General features: G+C 38.2%; 1 protein-coding gene across 3 annotated transcripts in view; it reads left to right on the top strand.

Moving 5' to 3' along the window:
• The window catches only part of TTC33 (tetratricopeptide repeat domain 33), a 39763-nt gene that overhangs the window by 18438 nt on the left and 5803 nt on the right, over positions 1–15522 (top strand). The window contains exons 3-5 of one of the 3 annotated variants that reach the window (XM_025387703.1): positions 5095–5106; positions 7699–7780; positions 9548–9679. In XM_025387703.1, coding sequence (XP_025243488.1) covers positions 5095–5106; positions 7699–7780; positions 9548–9679 — 226 coding nt within the window. The remainder of the gene's footprint in view (positions 1–5094; positions 5107–7698; positions 7781–9547; positions 9680–15522) is intronic. The other 2 variants (XM_025387704.1, XM_025387705.1) reach the window with 2 other exon arrangements.

Here is a 15522-nt window from a genome sequence, read left to right as displayed (position 1 = left end):
CTTTATTAATAGTATCCATGAACTGGGACAACCTAAATGTCCATCAGCAGGTGAATGAATGAATAAATTGTGGTATTTCCATACAGTAGTATTCTATTGAGCAGTAAAAAGAAATGATTGACATCTCAAATACATTGTGCTAAGGGAAAGAAGTCAGAAAGAGTACGTACCATCTGATTCTCATTTTATAAATCTGTCTAAAGACAAATTAATCCACAGTGACAGAAAAAATCAATAGTTGCCTGGGGTCAGCAGTTGGGGTAGGTTTCCCGAGAAAGGGGCACAGAGAACTTTTTGGATTGACAAAAATGTTCTTTGTTGTGATGGTTGTGGTTGTATTTACATGAGTGTATACATTTCTTAAAACTCATCAAAAAGTATGCTTAAAGTGGACACATTTTTTGATATATAAATTACACACTAGTAAATTTGATTAAAAAAACAAAGTTTTGAGTGCTTGTCAAATGTAAAATAATTCTATATTTGTTTCATATATCTTTATATGTGTTCATGATGTATTTGTGTTCTGAATTTGCTGTTATATTGCAAGTTAATTGATAGAAGAGATAATTTAGATTTCAGTAAAATTTCAAATCTGAATGTTACGTATTTTGGGGTCTTGGTTATTTTATCACTCTGTCAGCCTTCTTTAGTAACTCTTGTGCATCACTTGTAGGATAGTAGCAGAAGCCCCCAGTCTTTTTTTTGTTTTTGTTTTTTGTTTTTGAGATGGAGCCTCGCTCTGTTGCCCAGGTGGCTGGAGCGCAGTAGCACGATCTTGTCTCATTGCAATCTCCACCTTCCAAGTTCAAGCGATTCTTGTCCATCAGCCTCCTGAGGAGCTGGGACTACAGGTATGCGCCACTATGCCCAGCTAATTTTTTGTATGTTTAGTAGAGATGGGGTTTTGCCATGTTGCCCAGGCTGGTCTTGAACTCCTGGACTCAGGTGATCCTACCGCCTCAGCCTCTCAAAGTGCTGGGATTACAGGCGTGAACCACCATGATCAACCTTGAGTGGTTTTTGAATTCAGAAGTCTTACCTTAGAGTATTCATGATTCTTTTTACAAAAATCTGATTTACTCTTTTACCCAACCCCCAAGAAATTTTGGTGCTTAATAGAGATAGTATAGTGAGTATGGTGGTTAAGAATGTAGATTGTGAAGTCAGGTTACCTCCATTCAAATCCCAACTTTATCATTTCTATCTACATAAACTTTGGGCAGTTATTCTTTGTCAATTTCTACCTCATCGGTCAAATGGTGATACATATCTTTTAGAATTTTGGAAGATTAAAGAGCAAAGTCCATGTAAAAGCATGCTACCTAGCACCTGATAAGCCCCAAGTGAAATGTACTTTAGATATAACAATTTAGGATTTTATATGTTCTTGGTATATTTCCTGCAGTGTTAATATATATATTTTTGTAAATTATTTTGTTCAAATGTCTTTTTCTAGAATTATTACAAACTAGGTTATACCTTCTCAAGAGTCACGGTGTTAGTCCCAACTTTGACATGCTGGCTTTTAAAGTTTCAGCCACTAGATGGTGATATTTGACTGTCTAGCTAACTGGTCTAATTTTTCTGTTAGAATCGGTTGTATGTGTATGAAGCAGGAATATAAATTAGAATTTACCATGCATTTTGTTCTTGTGTAGAAAAGTATACCTACTAATGTAAATTTGAGGGTGATCTTGCTGTGTGACCTACATTCTACAGATTACCCACATCAGTATATTTAATGACAGTGGTTTTGCCTCATGTTCTGTGGAAAAAAATAGATACAATTCTTGTAGAATGACTTTATTTTCTCACCAGCACATCTTCCAACCTTATTGTATTTGTGCCTATATGATCTGTCATCATTCCATTGTAATGAAGTGCCCTGCTCTTATCAAAGGCCCACCACTCCACTTGTACTCTAGACCCCATCCCTTTGTGCCTTCTCAGGAACGTTGTTCTAACATAGTCCTCTCATTTTTATATCATCTGTTTCTCCTTTTCTCTCGGCTCCTTCTCACTGGCATGCAAACATACCCTGATAACATCCATTTAAAAAGCTTCTCTCCAAATGCTGTGCCGTTTCTCTGCTCCCCCTGGACTACAAACTGCATTTCTTGATGAACCATCCAGTCATATTTCTGTCCCCGTGAATCCACTGAAACTGCTTTTGTAAGGGTTATCAATGACCTCCGTGTTGTCAAATCTAGCCTCTGTTCTCATTTATTGTGCTTCTTATCATTCAGCATAGGTGACCACGCTCTTCCTGAATGCACTGCTGTCTCCTCTTCCACACCACCATGCTGTCATGCTTGTCCTTGTCTCCATGTCTTCTCCTTTTTAATCTTTGCTGGCTCCTTTCCTTTTGCTCTCCAGACCAACAATCATCTGTGTTTGTGGAGCTATTGCCAGCTTAACATAGACCTTGTATTTATTCTTCTTTATTCATGCCTTACTTCTGTTTTTCCCTCGCTCTTGATTGCCTAGGATCCTACCCACTCAATAAAGATTTAGCCAGTAAGCTTTGGCATCAGGCTCTGTTTTCTAGGTAACCCAGATTATCCTGGATTTCTTTCTTTTTTTCACCCATACCAAGTCCAAGTTGAGCCAACTTTATATTTTCAGTGTATTGTACATCTTTTTCCCCTTTCTGTTTTCACTGCTGCTATCCTTATCTATGGTTATCTCATACCTAAATTACTTTGGTTGTCTCATATCTAGCCTCCCTGTGTACATTTTTGTACCCTTACTGTCTGTTCTTCTCCCCTGGGTCTGACTGATCTTTTAAAAATGTAAATCAATAATTCATGTCTCACTGTTGTATAAAAACTCTGTGGATTCTTCATCACACATACAGTTAAATCCACATGCATAACTATGGCTTATTGTATTCTCTGTGATCATGGCTTCGGCCCACCTCCCTGAACTCTGACTTCCCTTCCTCTGGTTTTATTTCCTCTCCACAAAAACATGGTTTGGTCCTTCCCCAGGTTCTTCCCTTTGCCTGGAATGGACTTTCTCCAGATTTTCAGTTGTCTGACCCCGTTTTGTCACTCAGGTCTCAGCTTCAATGCGTTCCTAGGAAGACCTTTCTTGACCGCCCATTCCGAGTAGCCACTAGGTCACTCCCTATCACATTCCTCCGTTTGTCTTTTATCATGGCACTTACATTTTAACTTAGTTTGTTGTCTTTCTTTCTCTTTCCCCTTCTAACATGCATACACTTTAGAAAGTAAAATCTAGAAGAATAGTAGGGACCTATTATATCTTGTTGGGTGCTGCATACTTAGTACTTATTACTAGAATTCTACCTGTGCCAGAGTAGGTGCCCAGTAAATATTTATAAAGTGAATAAGCCGTTAACTATATAGCTCATTAAATTTAAAGCCACAGTAAATTAGAAACCTAATTGGGAGTAAAGTAGCTAAACACGTTGACATTTCTATCTGGTAAATGAGTGTGCTATCTAACATATTTAGCTTGATCACCAGCTGTTCTTTACCTCAGTGTAGGGCATTATCTCATCCTGCCCTATTGTAGTCCATGGAACTATTCCCTTTGCTTCCTTCCTTGTGCTAGTTCAGTTGCATACTGTTAAGATTGTCCTTAAACTGGCAGAATCAGACTTTGGTCATTTATTAACCACAGTGACTTTAAACCAAGTTTTTATCATTTAATGCTTCCTATCCAACAGCTGCAGTAGGGCTGTGTCTGTTCAGTCTGTTCCAAACTGAAGTTGAATTAAGAGATATGCTGCAGAAGTTACCAGCGACTATTGATTTGTTCAGTGCCAAGTTTCCTGTGATCTAAAAATGGAGGAACTAAGTGGCGCCACCCTTTGTTTGCAGGCCAAGAGAAGTAAACCAAAGAGAGATGAGAAGGGGGAATAATTGAGTAAGTTGATGATAGTGAAGTAAATGTCCACCATTTCTTGCTTTGTTTAGTGTGGAAAACAGCTCACTTGTTCCTTTAAACCTTTATAGGCCTCCTTGGCAACAAAGCACATTTCATTGAGTGATGCCTCTGCTGGCAGCAATGGTTATGTTTTCAAAATAAAAGGCAGTGCAGTCGAGAAGACAGGACATTTTTCTTTTTTCTCAAATCTGTGAGCCTGTGTTTACACGTGTGTGTGTGTATGTGTGTTTGTATGTATATGTATATGCACACATGCATACCTGCTTAATAAAAAGAAAAAACTAGTGATGGTCATTGTCACCTTGAACCTCTTAGTTTATTTTGTACCTTGGACAACTTAAGCTTGGGAACATAAGCAGCTTTGTGGGGTTGGGGGTGGGATAAGCCATCCTGTTCTCGGCAGTAGTGCTAGTGGTATTTTGGGCAAGATAGATCTTTATTGTGCAGGCTTGCACTTTGCCTTGAAGACTGTTAACATCCCTGACCCTCTGCCACTAGTGCCTCCAAGTCACAGTAATGACCACAAATGCCTTCTGTGGGGCGATAACTTCCTCTGGTTGAGTTGGGCAGAAAATAGGACTGGAAGTAAAAAGTAAATTTGACAAATATGATAAGCTTTTAGCAGTGGTTGGGACAAGTAGATCTAGGGTTGGCAAACTTTATTTATGAAAACAGCCTGTTTTTATAAATAAAGTTTTATTGGGACACAGCAATGCCCATTTTTTGAATGCATTGTTTATGGCTGATTTTGGGATACAGTAATAGAGTTGAATAGTTGTGATAGACTGTATGGTTCACAAAGCCTAAAATATTTACTATATGGACCTTTACTATGTCACCCCTTACTCTAGGGACCAAAGACCTTCAGCTTCTTCCTCACAAGCTGTCAAAGACTCCTGAAACCTCAGACATCCAAGGTCATAAGGTCCCTCTGCTAAACCTAGAATTCTAATGTTTTTGTTTTTTTCTACCCACATTCACATTCCCCTAGTCTTGGGATTTCTTATAATTTCTATACTTGAAATAATGAATGGAACAAAGTAAGAATTAACATTTTTACCACTTTTGTCTTAGGATAGAATTTGTTTTTATTACCATTTTTTTTTTTCCTGTTAAGAGCATGCTACATCTGTCCCCTCTTTTCATGCTTTATATGCTTCTCTCTGCTGCCTTCAGGAGTTGGAGAAGGTAGGACAAATGAGGCAGATAGAATCTGTTATATTAGGCTGGGCACAGTGGCTCATGCCTGTAATCCCAGCACTTTGGGAGGCCGAGACGGGCAGATCAGTTGAGGTAAAGAGTTTGAGACCAGCCTGGTCAACATGGCGAAACCCCATCTCTATGAAAATACAAAAATTAGCCAGGTGTGGTGGCGTGTGCCTGTAGTCTCAGCCACTCGGGGGACTGAGGCAGGAGAATCACTGGAACCCGGGAGGCGGAGGTTGCAGTGAGCCGAGATCATGCCACTGTACTCCATGTACTCCAGCCTGGGTGACAGAGTGAGACTGTCTCAAAAAAAAAAAAAAAAAAAATCTGTTATATTATTACCTTCTACATTCCCAGAAATGTTCTGGGTACTGTAGAGCATATAAGCAAATCTACCCTTTGGTTCCTGAACTCATTAGAGAAGAGAAGACAAAAATACAAGGAGGAATTAGAGCAGAACTAAATGGGAGGCATACCTGATATAGTTACAGAAAGTATTGGTCTTGTATTTTTAAGAGCTAGCTTTAAATCCTATCTTTTGTAGGACTTGGATAGTCCTTTAGCTGCTCTCAACCATTGGTTCCTCATCAATAAAGTGAGAACAAGTAATGCCAAACTTGAGGCCAGGCATGGTGGTTCACCCCTATAATCTCAGCACTTGTGGAGGCCAAGACAGGAGAATTGCTTGAGGCCAGGAGTTTGAGACCAGCCTGGGCAACATAGTGAGACCCTGTCTCTACAAAAATAAAAAAAATAAAAAACTTAGCTGGGGATAGTGGCATGTGCCTGTAATCCTAGCTACTCGCGAGGCTGAGGTGGGAGGCCCTTGAGCCCAAGAGTTCAAGGCTGCAATGAGCTGTGATCATGCCAGTGCAACGGAGCAAGACTATATCTCTCAAAATAATTTTTTAAAAGGCAAATAATACCAAATTTATATTCACTTACTTAGAGTGAATTAACTTTTTGGGAAAATAATTGTATGTTAAATAATTGTATTGAAAGTGCTTTGTAAAACATAAAATGCTTTGGAAATACAAGTATTGCTATGTGGTCTGAAGTGGTACTCATCGTTAGTGGGCTAGATCCACTGGAGGAGGTCTTCATGAAGAATGGAACATTTTATCTTGGTCTTAGAGGAGGAGCCCTTGCATAGATGAAGAGGAGTAGGAAGGCAATCTTAGATACGTGATATGGTTTGGCTCTGTGTCCCCACCCAAATCTCACCTTGAATTGTAATAACCCCATGTGTCAAGGATGGGACCAGGTGGAGATAATTGAATTATGGGAGCAGTTTCTGCCATGCTGTTCTCATGACACTGAGTTCTCACGAGATCTATAGTTTTATAAGGGGCTTCCCTGTTTGCTCAGCACTCATTTCTCTCTCCTGCGTCCATGTGAAGAAGGATGTGTTTGCTTCCCCTTCTGCCATGACTGTAAGTTTCCTGAGGCCTCCCCAGCCCTGCGGTACGCGTCAATTAAACCTCTTTCCTTTATAAATTTCCTAGTCTTGGGCAGTTCTTTATTGCAGCGTGAGAATGGACTAATACAGATGTGTGTGTGTATGTGTAGCAGGGGATCCATACTAACAAAGGCACGATATGTGGGTAGGGACTATAAAAACTCTGCCGAGTGGAGCACAGCTATGTGTAGGGAGTGGTAGAAAAAAGATTGGACAAACAGTCCAACCTTTTCCTCCTAATGCTGGAGGAAAGACATTTGCTATTAAGTCTTGCAGAATTTATTACTGCTATCTTTATTAGAAAATTGTGAGTGGAAGGATTGTTATGAAGGAATACATCGATAAATTAATTTCCAAAGTTTTACCTGTTGCATTTATAATAACATTTGGAAATATTGTTTAGAGAGGCTTGAAATCACCACAATATGCCTAAAAAAGCACAAGCACTTTCTTTTTATGTGATATAGTTACTACTTTTAGAGGTTGTATCATTAAAGCTTAGTAGATAATGGCACCACGGTACTGAATTTCTTTAATGTTGTATATACTTTTATTATTGTAAATAATCAGAAATGGTTGTTAAATTATACTAAGTATTGTTTAGTGGCATGTACTTTTTTTCTCCCTTATCTGTTACATATGAGCCCATTTCTAAGTTTTTCTGAGCATACACTATATGATCATGTGGATTTTGTACTTGAATAAGTTGCTGGACTTAATTTGCTAATCCTTTATTTTGAATTTTTACATGTATTTCATGGACTAGAAAGTAGTCCAAAAAACTGTGGAAAGTACATGACTACTCCTCCTGAAAGTAGTCTAAGAGTAGAATGGTGTTTGCCTGGGGGTGGGGAGGGGGCAATGAGCAGTTATTGTTTAATGGGTATGGAGTTTCAGTTTGGGAAGATGAAAAAGTTCTGGAGATGAATGGTGGTGGTGGTTGCACAAAAAGGTGAGTGAACTATATGTACTTAATGCTACTTAATGCCTCTAAACTGTACACTTAAATGGTTAAGATGGTAAATTTTACATTTTACCACAATAAAAAATTATTTTGAAAGTCTAAAAAAAGACATATTGAAAATATGGCATTCGTATAACTTTAACAACCACAGATATCGGGAAGCAATTCAGAAGTGGGATGAAGCACTACAGTTAACTCCAAATGATGCTACCCTATACGAGATGAAATCACAGGTAATAATTATGACGAATTTCACTTTCCTTATGAAATTGTGCTATGTTTGTTTGGTGAGTGAGCAATGATGAAGCAAAATAGCATTTTCTCCCATTTTCTTTTTCAAATACAATTTCTTTGGGAAAAAATATTTCACCATTATTTATGGCTCTGTCATGCATAAAATTGGAAGTTCATTTGCCTTCACAAAGAAGTTAACTGTTATTTTAGCCTAACTATTGTAAGATAGGAATAGATGGCTATCTTCTAAAGTCACTGGTGGGCAGGTGCCATGGCTCATGTCTGTAAACCCAGCAACTTGAGAGGCTGAGGTGGGTAGATCACTTGAGGTCACAAGTTCGAGACCACCCTGGCCAACATGGTGAAACCTTGCCTCTACTAAAAATACAAATATTAGCTGGGAGTGGTGACACACGCCTGTAGTCCCAGCTACTTCAGAGGCTGAGGCAGGAGGATCACTTGAATGTGGGAGGCGGAGGTTGCAGTGAGCTGAGATGGTGCCCACTGCACTCCATCTTGGGTGACACAGTGAGACTCCATCTCAAAAAAAGATAAATAAATAAAAAACAAAAAGTCACTGGCGATCTCTTAGATGAAAAACATATGTTTTCCTTGTGAATTAAATGTAGTAGACTTAGCAAAATAGTTCAGTTTTCTTAAAAATGAAGATGGATTGGGTTCTAGATGAGATATTTCTAAAAATGGCTTAGTTCTTAGCAAAAGGTCAGCATAGATGCAATTTTATTAATAGTTTAAAAATAACATTTTACTTTAAAAATATGTTTCTAATATTTTGTAGGAAAGTCTGTAAAGAAAACCTCTGAGCACTTGAATAGGTTATCCAAGTGATTTTAAAAGTCTCACACAGAGCATTAAACATATTTTTGGCAGGGAATTGTTGCAATTCAGCCTTAATCTGCACACCTAACAAATATTTTTCAAATGATGATCTCAAATAAAGGATACACCATTTGTCACCTTTGACTTTAGTTTATCCAGGAAAAACTCAAATAAATTATGTCATCTGAATCAAGTGATATGAGGACCTTCATTTGGATGCCTTTAATTTTCAATCTTAAATATGTATATATGAATGACAGGTTTGTGGCAAACTTTATGAAGACTTGTTTAATTTGGAATCTGATAATAATGTTCCTGTCACAAATCTTTTAAAGTGTTAATGGTCCTAAAGATTATAGATAAAATCCAGCCCTTTCCCACAGACCACAGTGGAGCTAGAACTCTCTGGTCACCCTAACTCTCCCTAACCCTAACCCTAACTTTCTGGTATATATGATTTTAAAAGCCCAGTAGTGAGAAGGCCTAGGCAATGTTTAAAATAATTTTTATAACAGAAAGATGTTCATTAGGGATAGGATGGCTGGTTGAACAAATTTATTCCCCTATTTTAATGGCAGTACCTGGGTTTGCCTGAAAACCACATTGTAAATAGAATAAATAGAAGTGGAACTGGAAGTTCAGAATACCTCTGAGCCACCATGGTTAGGATATGAACACTTGGTTTTGACCAGATGGACATAAGATTCAATAACTGGAAAGAGAATGGTTTATATTTTCATAGTTATATCAGGGGTGAAAAGAGAACTATAATTTCTTACCCTGAATGGCAGAGTAAGGGGTAAGAATCACCAAAATGCTATTTTTACTGGACTAAAAATATATCTTAAAAAATGAAAAGGGTTTTTAATGTAGTTGCTAGTTTATGAATATTACTGACAGATTTTTTGGTCTTTTTTTGCTTATAGGTGCTAATGTCTCTTCATGAAATGTTCCCAGCAGTACATGCAGCAGAAATGGCTGTCCAGCGAAATCCACATTCATGGGAGTCTTGGCAAACTTTGGGACGTGCTCAACTTGGTTTAGGAGAGATAATCCTGGTGAGGAAGTTAGATTATTATAATGCAGCAATTTTAAGTATATTTTGACATTTTTTTTTTGAGATGGAGTCTTGATGTCACCCAGGGTAGAGTGCAGTGGTGCAGTCTCATCTCATGGCAACCTCTACCTCCTGGGTTCAAGCTATTCTCCTGCCTCAGCCTCCCGAGTAACTGGTACTATAGGCATGCACCACCATGCCTGGCTAATGTTTTTGTATTTTTTGTAGGGACGGGTGTCACCATGTTGGTCAGACTGGTCTTGAACTCCTGACCTCAAATGATCTTCCAGTCTCGGCCTCCCAAAGTGCTGGGATTACAGGCGTGAGCCAACGTGCCCAGCCTATTTTGACATATTTTTGATTAACTGAACCCAAAAGTGAATAGCCATTTATCAAATCTATACAAAAAATAATTAGCAAATTACTTCTTAAAGGTATTAATCCATGAACACAATTCAGAGGTATTACTGAACATCTTTTTTATTATAGACACTAATTATATCATGATCAGAATATTTTTCAGTTACGTGACGTCATGGAAATTAAAAAACATTTGACATGAAACATTGGCATTTGGTAAACCTTATTTAAATAGACAATGAGCAACTTTCTGGCTTAGTTCTTTGGATCATTAAATTTACCACATTGTAAAGTGGTATTAGTATCACTGTGGAGACAAAACTGCTAATAGATTATATAGGGGAAGCGGCCGGGCGCGGTGGCTCAAGTCTGTAATCCCAGCACTTTGGGAGGCCGAGACGGGCGGATCACAAGGTCAGGAGATCGAGACTATCCTGGCTAACCCGGTGAAACCCCATCTCTACTAAAAAATACAAAAAACTAGCCGGGCCAGGTGGCGGGCGCCTGTAGTCCCAGCTACTCGGGAGGCTGAGGCAGGAGAATGGCGTGAACCCGGGAGGCGGAGCTTGCAGTGAGCTGAGATCCAGCCACTGCACTCCAGCCTGGGCAATAGAGTGAGATTCTGTCTCAAAAAAAAAAAAAAAAAAAAAAGATTATATAGGGGAAGGAAGACAGTAGAATATGGGAGAGTAATGGTCATGAACATTTAGACTGAAAAGTTGCTAGGCTTACTGAGGGGTTAAAGAGGAAGAGTAGAAATGTGTGCAAATGAAATACTCATTGTGTAATGTTTACCATAAGCTGGTACCTAATGCATCTCTCAACTTGTCTGGACTATACCTTGTTAGTGGCAGAGGCTATCCAGGTAAGAATTAGCTGTGACAGCTGTCCTGTTGTTTTTCTTTTGGCAGGGCTGTATACACCTGATAGCTAACGAAATTTAACTTCCTAACAAGTGTTTGCAAATCTAATATACAGTGCCAAATTTCTTCCTTGTTATTAAGTAAATTAAGATTTTAAAAATGGTTTTATTAGTTTTTTACAGTTCAAAATAAAACAAATTTAAAAGTTTCTTGCAAGACTAAAATTACTGATAAATTCAAAATTTAAATTTACTAACAATGGTTTCAGTAAGTTATGGATGACTTAGATTTTTTTCTGGCATTCTTATAAATGTATCATTATTTCTACTTCCCAGAAAAGGTGTTTGTCAAATTCTCAGATATAGTAAGGAATTTCTGTGAGAAAATAATTGATTTGACTAAAGTAAGTTAATGATAAGCTAAATGAGATTCACAGTGATAGAAACCATTTTAACCAAGTACTGTTTTTTTCTTGCCATTTAGTGTTGTCAGCTTCTCTCTTTTTACATGAAGACTTAAATCATACCAGAGTTGGAAAAAAGACTTCAAAGAATTTAGTTTTCTAACAGATTAACAGGGGAAGAAAACCCTATCATATAATACTTTTTCCTTGCCTCCCTTATTAAAAATATATAAATCATTATCTCTTTTGCTTATAGAGTCTATGGTAATGGAACAAATCTCTAGGACATAATATTTAGTAAAGATTTTCCTTTATAAAGAAAGAAAATACACTGCAGGTGAGACAGAGACACTTTGTATCACCCAATAATCTTGGGTGATAATTTAATCTTAAAATTTTTTTGAATAACAGTACCAGTTCAATTTTTTTTTTTCCTGTTGATATGGCTCTATCCATTAATACTGTGAAATTCTTAGTAGAATTTAATGTATTTTTTTTTTTGCCATTTAAATGTAATTTTTAGGAATCTTCTCTGTTTTTATGTAGATTTAAGCTGTTCTCTTAAAAGATAGAATGGTAAAAAGACGACTCAAAATGTCATAATGAAGGGACGCTATGTAAAAATCTATTGAACGCAAGCTAGAATCTCTAACATCTAACAATTCTTACTATATATACACACATGGACTAAAACCATAGGAAATTGCATATGTAAATAGCACAGGCAGTAAATTAAAAGTCAGTAGTTGGGTATATCTCCATGAATAATTATTTAAACTTTATAAGAGTTGGATGTGAATGTTGGAAAATGTTTATAGGAGAGAGATATATATGTATATGGTATACATTATATATATATGTATATGGTATACATTTTATATATATACGTGTGCACGTGTGTGTGTGTGTATATATATATATGTGACCTTATGAGAATGAGATTTTAAGAAGTGGAAGGATGAGAGAATAAGAAAGCTGAAGAGAATGGTTCTGGAGTTAAAAATTCTGTATGAGGGAATAGGGATGGTGAGAAAGGAATATATAAGGGATTTATCCTGAAGAAGAAGGTAGAAAGGAAAGGAGATTGGGAAAGGTAATGAATACCAGGAGGTAACAGTATCTGGAAGGATTCTTCTGTTGGCTTTCCAGGGTTCTTAGCCTTCAGTGCTAGAACTAGCTTTGTGGCTTCCCTCATTCAGACTCTGTGTAATTCATTGCCAGCTTTTGCTTTTCTTCATGCCAATATGTAATAAATACTAATTTTGTTTACTGATATTTTCTCTGTTTTCCAACTCTCATTTTAGCCATTGGTTTTAATATTTTGCATGAGCAAATCTTTAGAAATTTCAGTTGCATCATTTGATTCTTTTTATTATTTCGCTTTGGTAATGGTAGTAATGGGATGGACAAGTGGTAATTTCTAGACAAAAGGAAGATGATTGAGAGTTTTTAAAATTTCACTTGAGGGGCTGACATCCTGGCTCATGTGTATAATCTCAGCACTTTGGGAGGCTGAGGCAGAAGGATTGGTTGAAGCCAGGAGTTTGGCCCAACCTGGGTAACATAAGGAGACCCCATATTAAAAAAAAAAAAATTGGCTGGGCATGGTGGCTCATGCCTGTAATCCCAGCATGCTGGGAGGCTGAGGTGGGTTGATCACCTGAGGTCTGGAGTTTGAGACCGGCCTGGCCAACATGGGGAAACCTCATCTCTACTAAAAATACAAAAATTAGCCAGGCGTGGTGGCATGCACCTGTAGTTCCAGCTACTCAGGAGGCGGGAGAATATCTTGAACCTGGGAGGTGGAGGTTGCAGTGAGCTGAGATCGCATCACTTCACTCCAGCCTGGGTGACAGAATGAGACTCCATCTCAAAAAAAAAAAAAAAAAAAAATTCACTTGTAAATTTTTAGTTTAGTTAATTACTGTAGATATTGTTTGAGTCAAGCTGCATTATCTTTTCTATAATTAGTACAAATTCTTGAATTATAGCCTTTATAAATGTTGTATGTTGACACTTAAGAATTCAGGAGTTTTTTTCTTGAAAAATAAAGTTTGATTATGAGCTTTATTATTGTTCTGGTTTGTATTTTGAGACTTTGAGTCTCGCTCTGTTCCCCATGCTGGAGTGCAGTGATGTGATCTCGGCTTACTCCAGCCTCCACCTCCTGGGTTCAAGCAATTCTTCTGCCTCAGCCTCCCAAGTAGCTGGGACTATAGGCATGTGCCACTGCGTCTGGCTAATTTTTGTATTTTTAGTAGAGGCAGCTCCACCATGTTGGCCAGGCTGGTCTCGAACTCCTGACTTCATGACCCACCTGCCTCAGCCTCCCAAAGTTCCGGGATTACAGATGTGAGGCACTGTGCCTTGCCTCACAATTTCACTTTTTGAGTCAATGAATTTGCCTATTTTAGAGATATAAGTGGAATTATGCAGAATTTGCCTTCTGTGACTGACTTCTTTCACTTAGCATAATGTCCTCAAGGTCCTATTCATGTTAGATATTGTGGAATTTGCTTCTTTTTATTTTGGGAATGAGTGTAGCTTTGTCGCCCAGGCTAGAGTGCAGTGGCGTGATGTCGGCTCACTGCAAGCTCCGCCTCCCAGGTTCACGCCATTCTCCTGCCTCAGCCTCCCGAGTAGCTGGGACTACAGGCGCCCGCCACCACGTCTGGCTAATTTTTTGTGTTTTTAGTAGAGACGGGGTTTCACCGTGTTAGCCAGGATGGTCTCAATCTCCTGACCTCGTGATCTGCCTACCTCGGCCTCCCAAAGTGCTGGGATTACAGGGGTGAGCCACTGTGCCCGGCCTGCTTCTTTTTTGAAGCTGAATAATATTTCATTTTATGTGTATACCATTTGCTTTATCCATTCTTCCTTTGATGGACATTTAGGTTGTTTCTACATATTGGCTACTGTGAATACTGCTGCAATGAGCATGGGAGTGCTAATATCTCTTTGAGATCTTGATTCTTTTGGATAAATATTCAGAAACGAGATGGCTTGATTGCATGGTAGTTCTAATTTTAAGTGTTTGAAGAAACTCCATAATGGCTACACCATTTTGCGTTTTTAACAACAATGTACAAAAGGGTTCCAGTGTCTCCCTAACCTCACTGACACATCTTGCCTTTTTGTTTGTTTTTTTTTGAGATGGAATCTTGCTCTCTTGCCCAGGCTGGAGTGCAGTGGTGTGATCTCAGCTCACTGTAACCTCTGCCTCCTGGTTCAAGTGATTCTCCTGCCTCAGCCTCCCCAGTAGCTGGGATAACAGGCGCCCACCACCACGCCTGGCTAATTTTTGTATTTTTAGTAGAGAGAGCATTTCGCCATGTTGACCAGGCTGGTCTTGGACTCCTGACCTCAGGTGATCTGCCTGCCGTGGCCTCCCACAGTGCTGGGATTACAGGTGTGAGCCACCGCACCTGGCCACCTATTTTTTTTTTTTTTTGTGATAATACCCATTTTAACAGATGTGAGGTTATATTTCACGGTGATTTTGATTTGCATTTCCCTGATTAGTGATATTGAGCATCTTTTCATATACCTGTTAGCCATTTACAGAAATGTCCGTTCAAGTATATTCAAGTGTTTAGCCCATTTTAAGATCAGGTTACTAGGTTTTTTGGCTATTGAGTTATTTCTTATATATTTGAAAGTTAAACCCTTAGATATGATTTGCAAATATTTTCTCCCATTATATAGGTTTCCTTTCACTCTGGTGGTTGTTTCCTTTGCTATGCAGAAGCATTTTAGTTTGATGTAATCTCAGTTGCCTATTTTTGATTTTGTTACCTATGTTTTTGGTGTTTTATTCATGAAATAATTTTTAAGACCAATGTTTTTTGTTTGTTTTGTTTTTTCTGTAGGAGTCTGTAGCTTCAGGGCTTACATTTAAGTCTTTAATGCACTTGGAGTTGACTTTTGTTTATGGTGTAAGATGAGGATCCATTTTCATTCTTTTGCACGTGGATATCCAATTTTCCCAGCATCATTTGTTGAAGAAACTAGACTTTCCTCATTATGTATACTTGGTACCCTTGTTGAAGATCAGCTGACCATGTTATGTGTGAATTTATTTGTAGACTGTCTATTCTGTTCCATTGGTCTATGTATCTGACTTTATGCCAGAATCATATTGTTTTGTTTGCTGTCACTTTGTAATATATTTTGAAATTCGTAAGTGTGAGGCTTCTAGTTTTGTTCTTACTTCTAAAT

This window comes from Theropithecus gelada, chromosome 6 (assembly GCF_003255815.1).
Source record: "Theropithecus gelada isolate Dixy chromosome 6, Tgel_1.0, whole genome shotgun sequence".
Taxonomy (NCBI): Eukaryota; Metazoa; Chordata; class Mammalia; order Primates; family Cercopithecidae; genus Theropithecus; species Theropithecus gelada.
The sequence above is the reverse complement of the archived record's forward strand: the minus strand, read 5'-3'. Positions and strand labels throughout refer to the sequence as shown.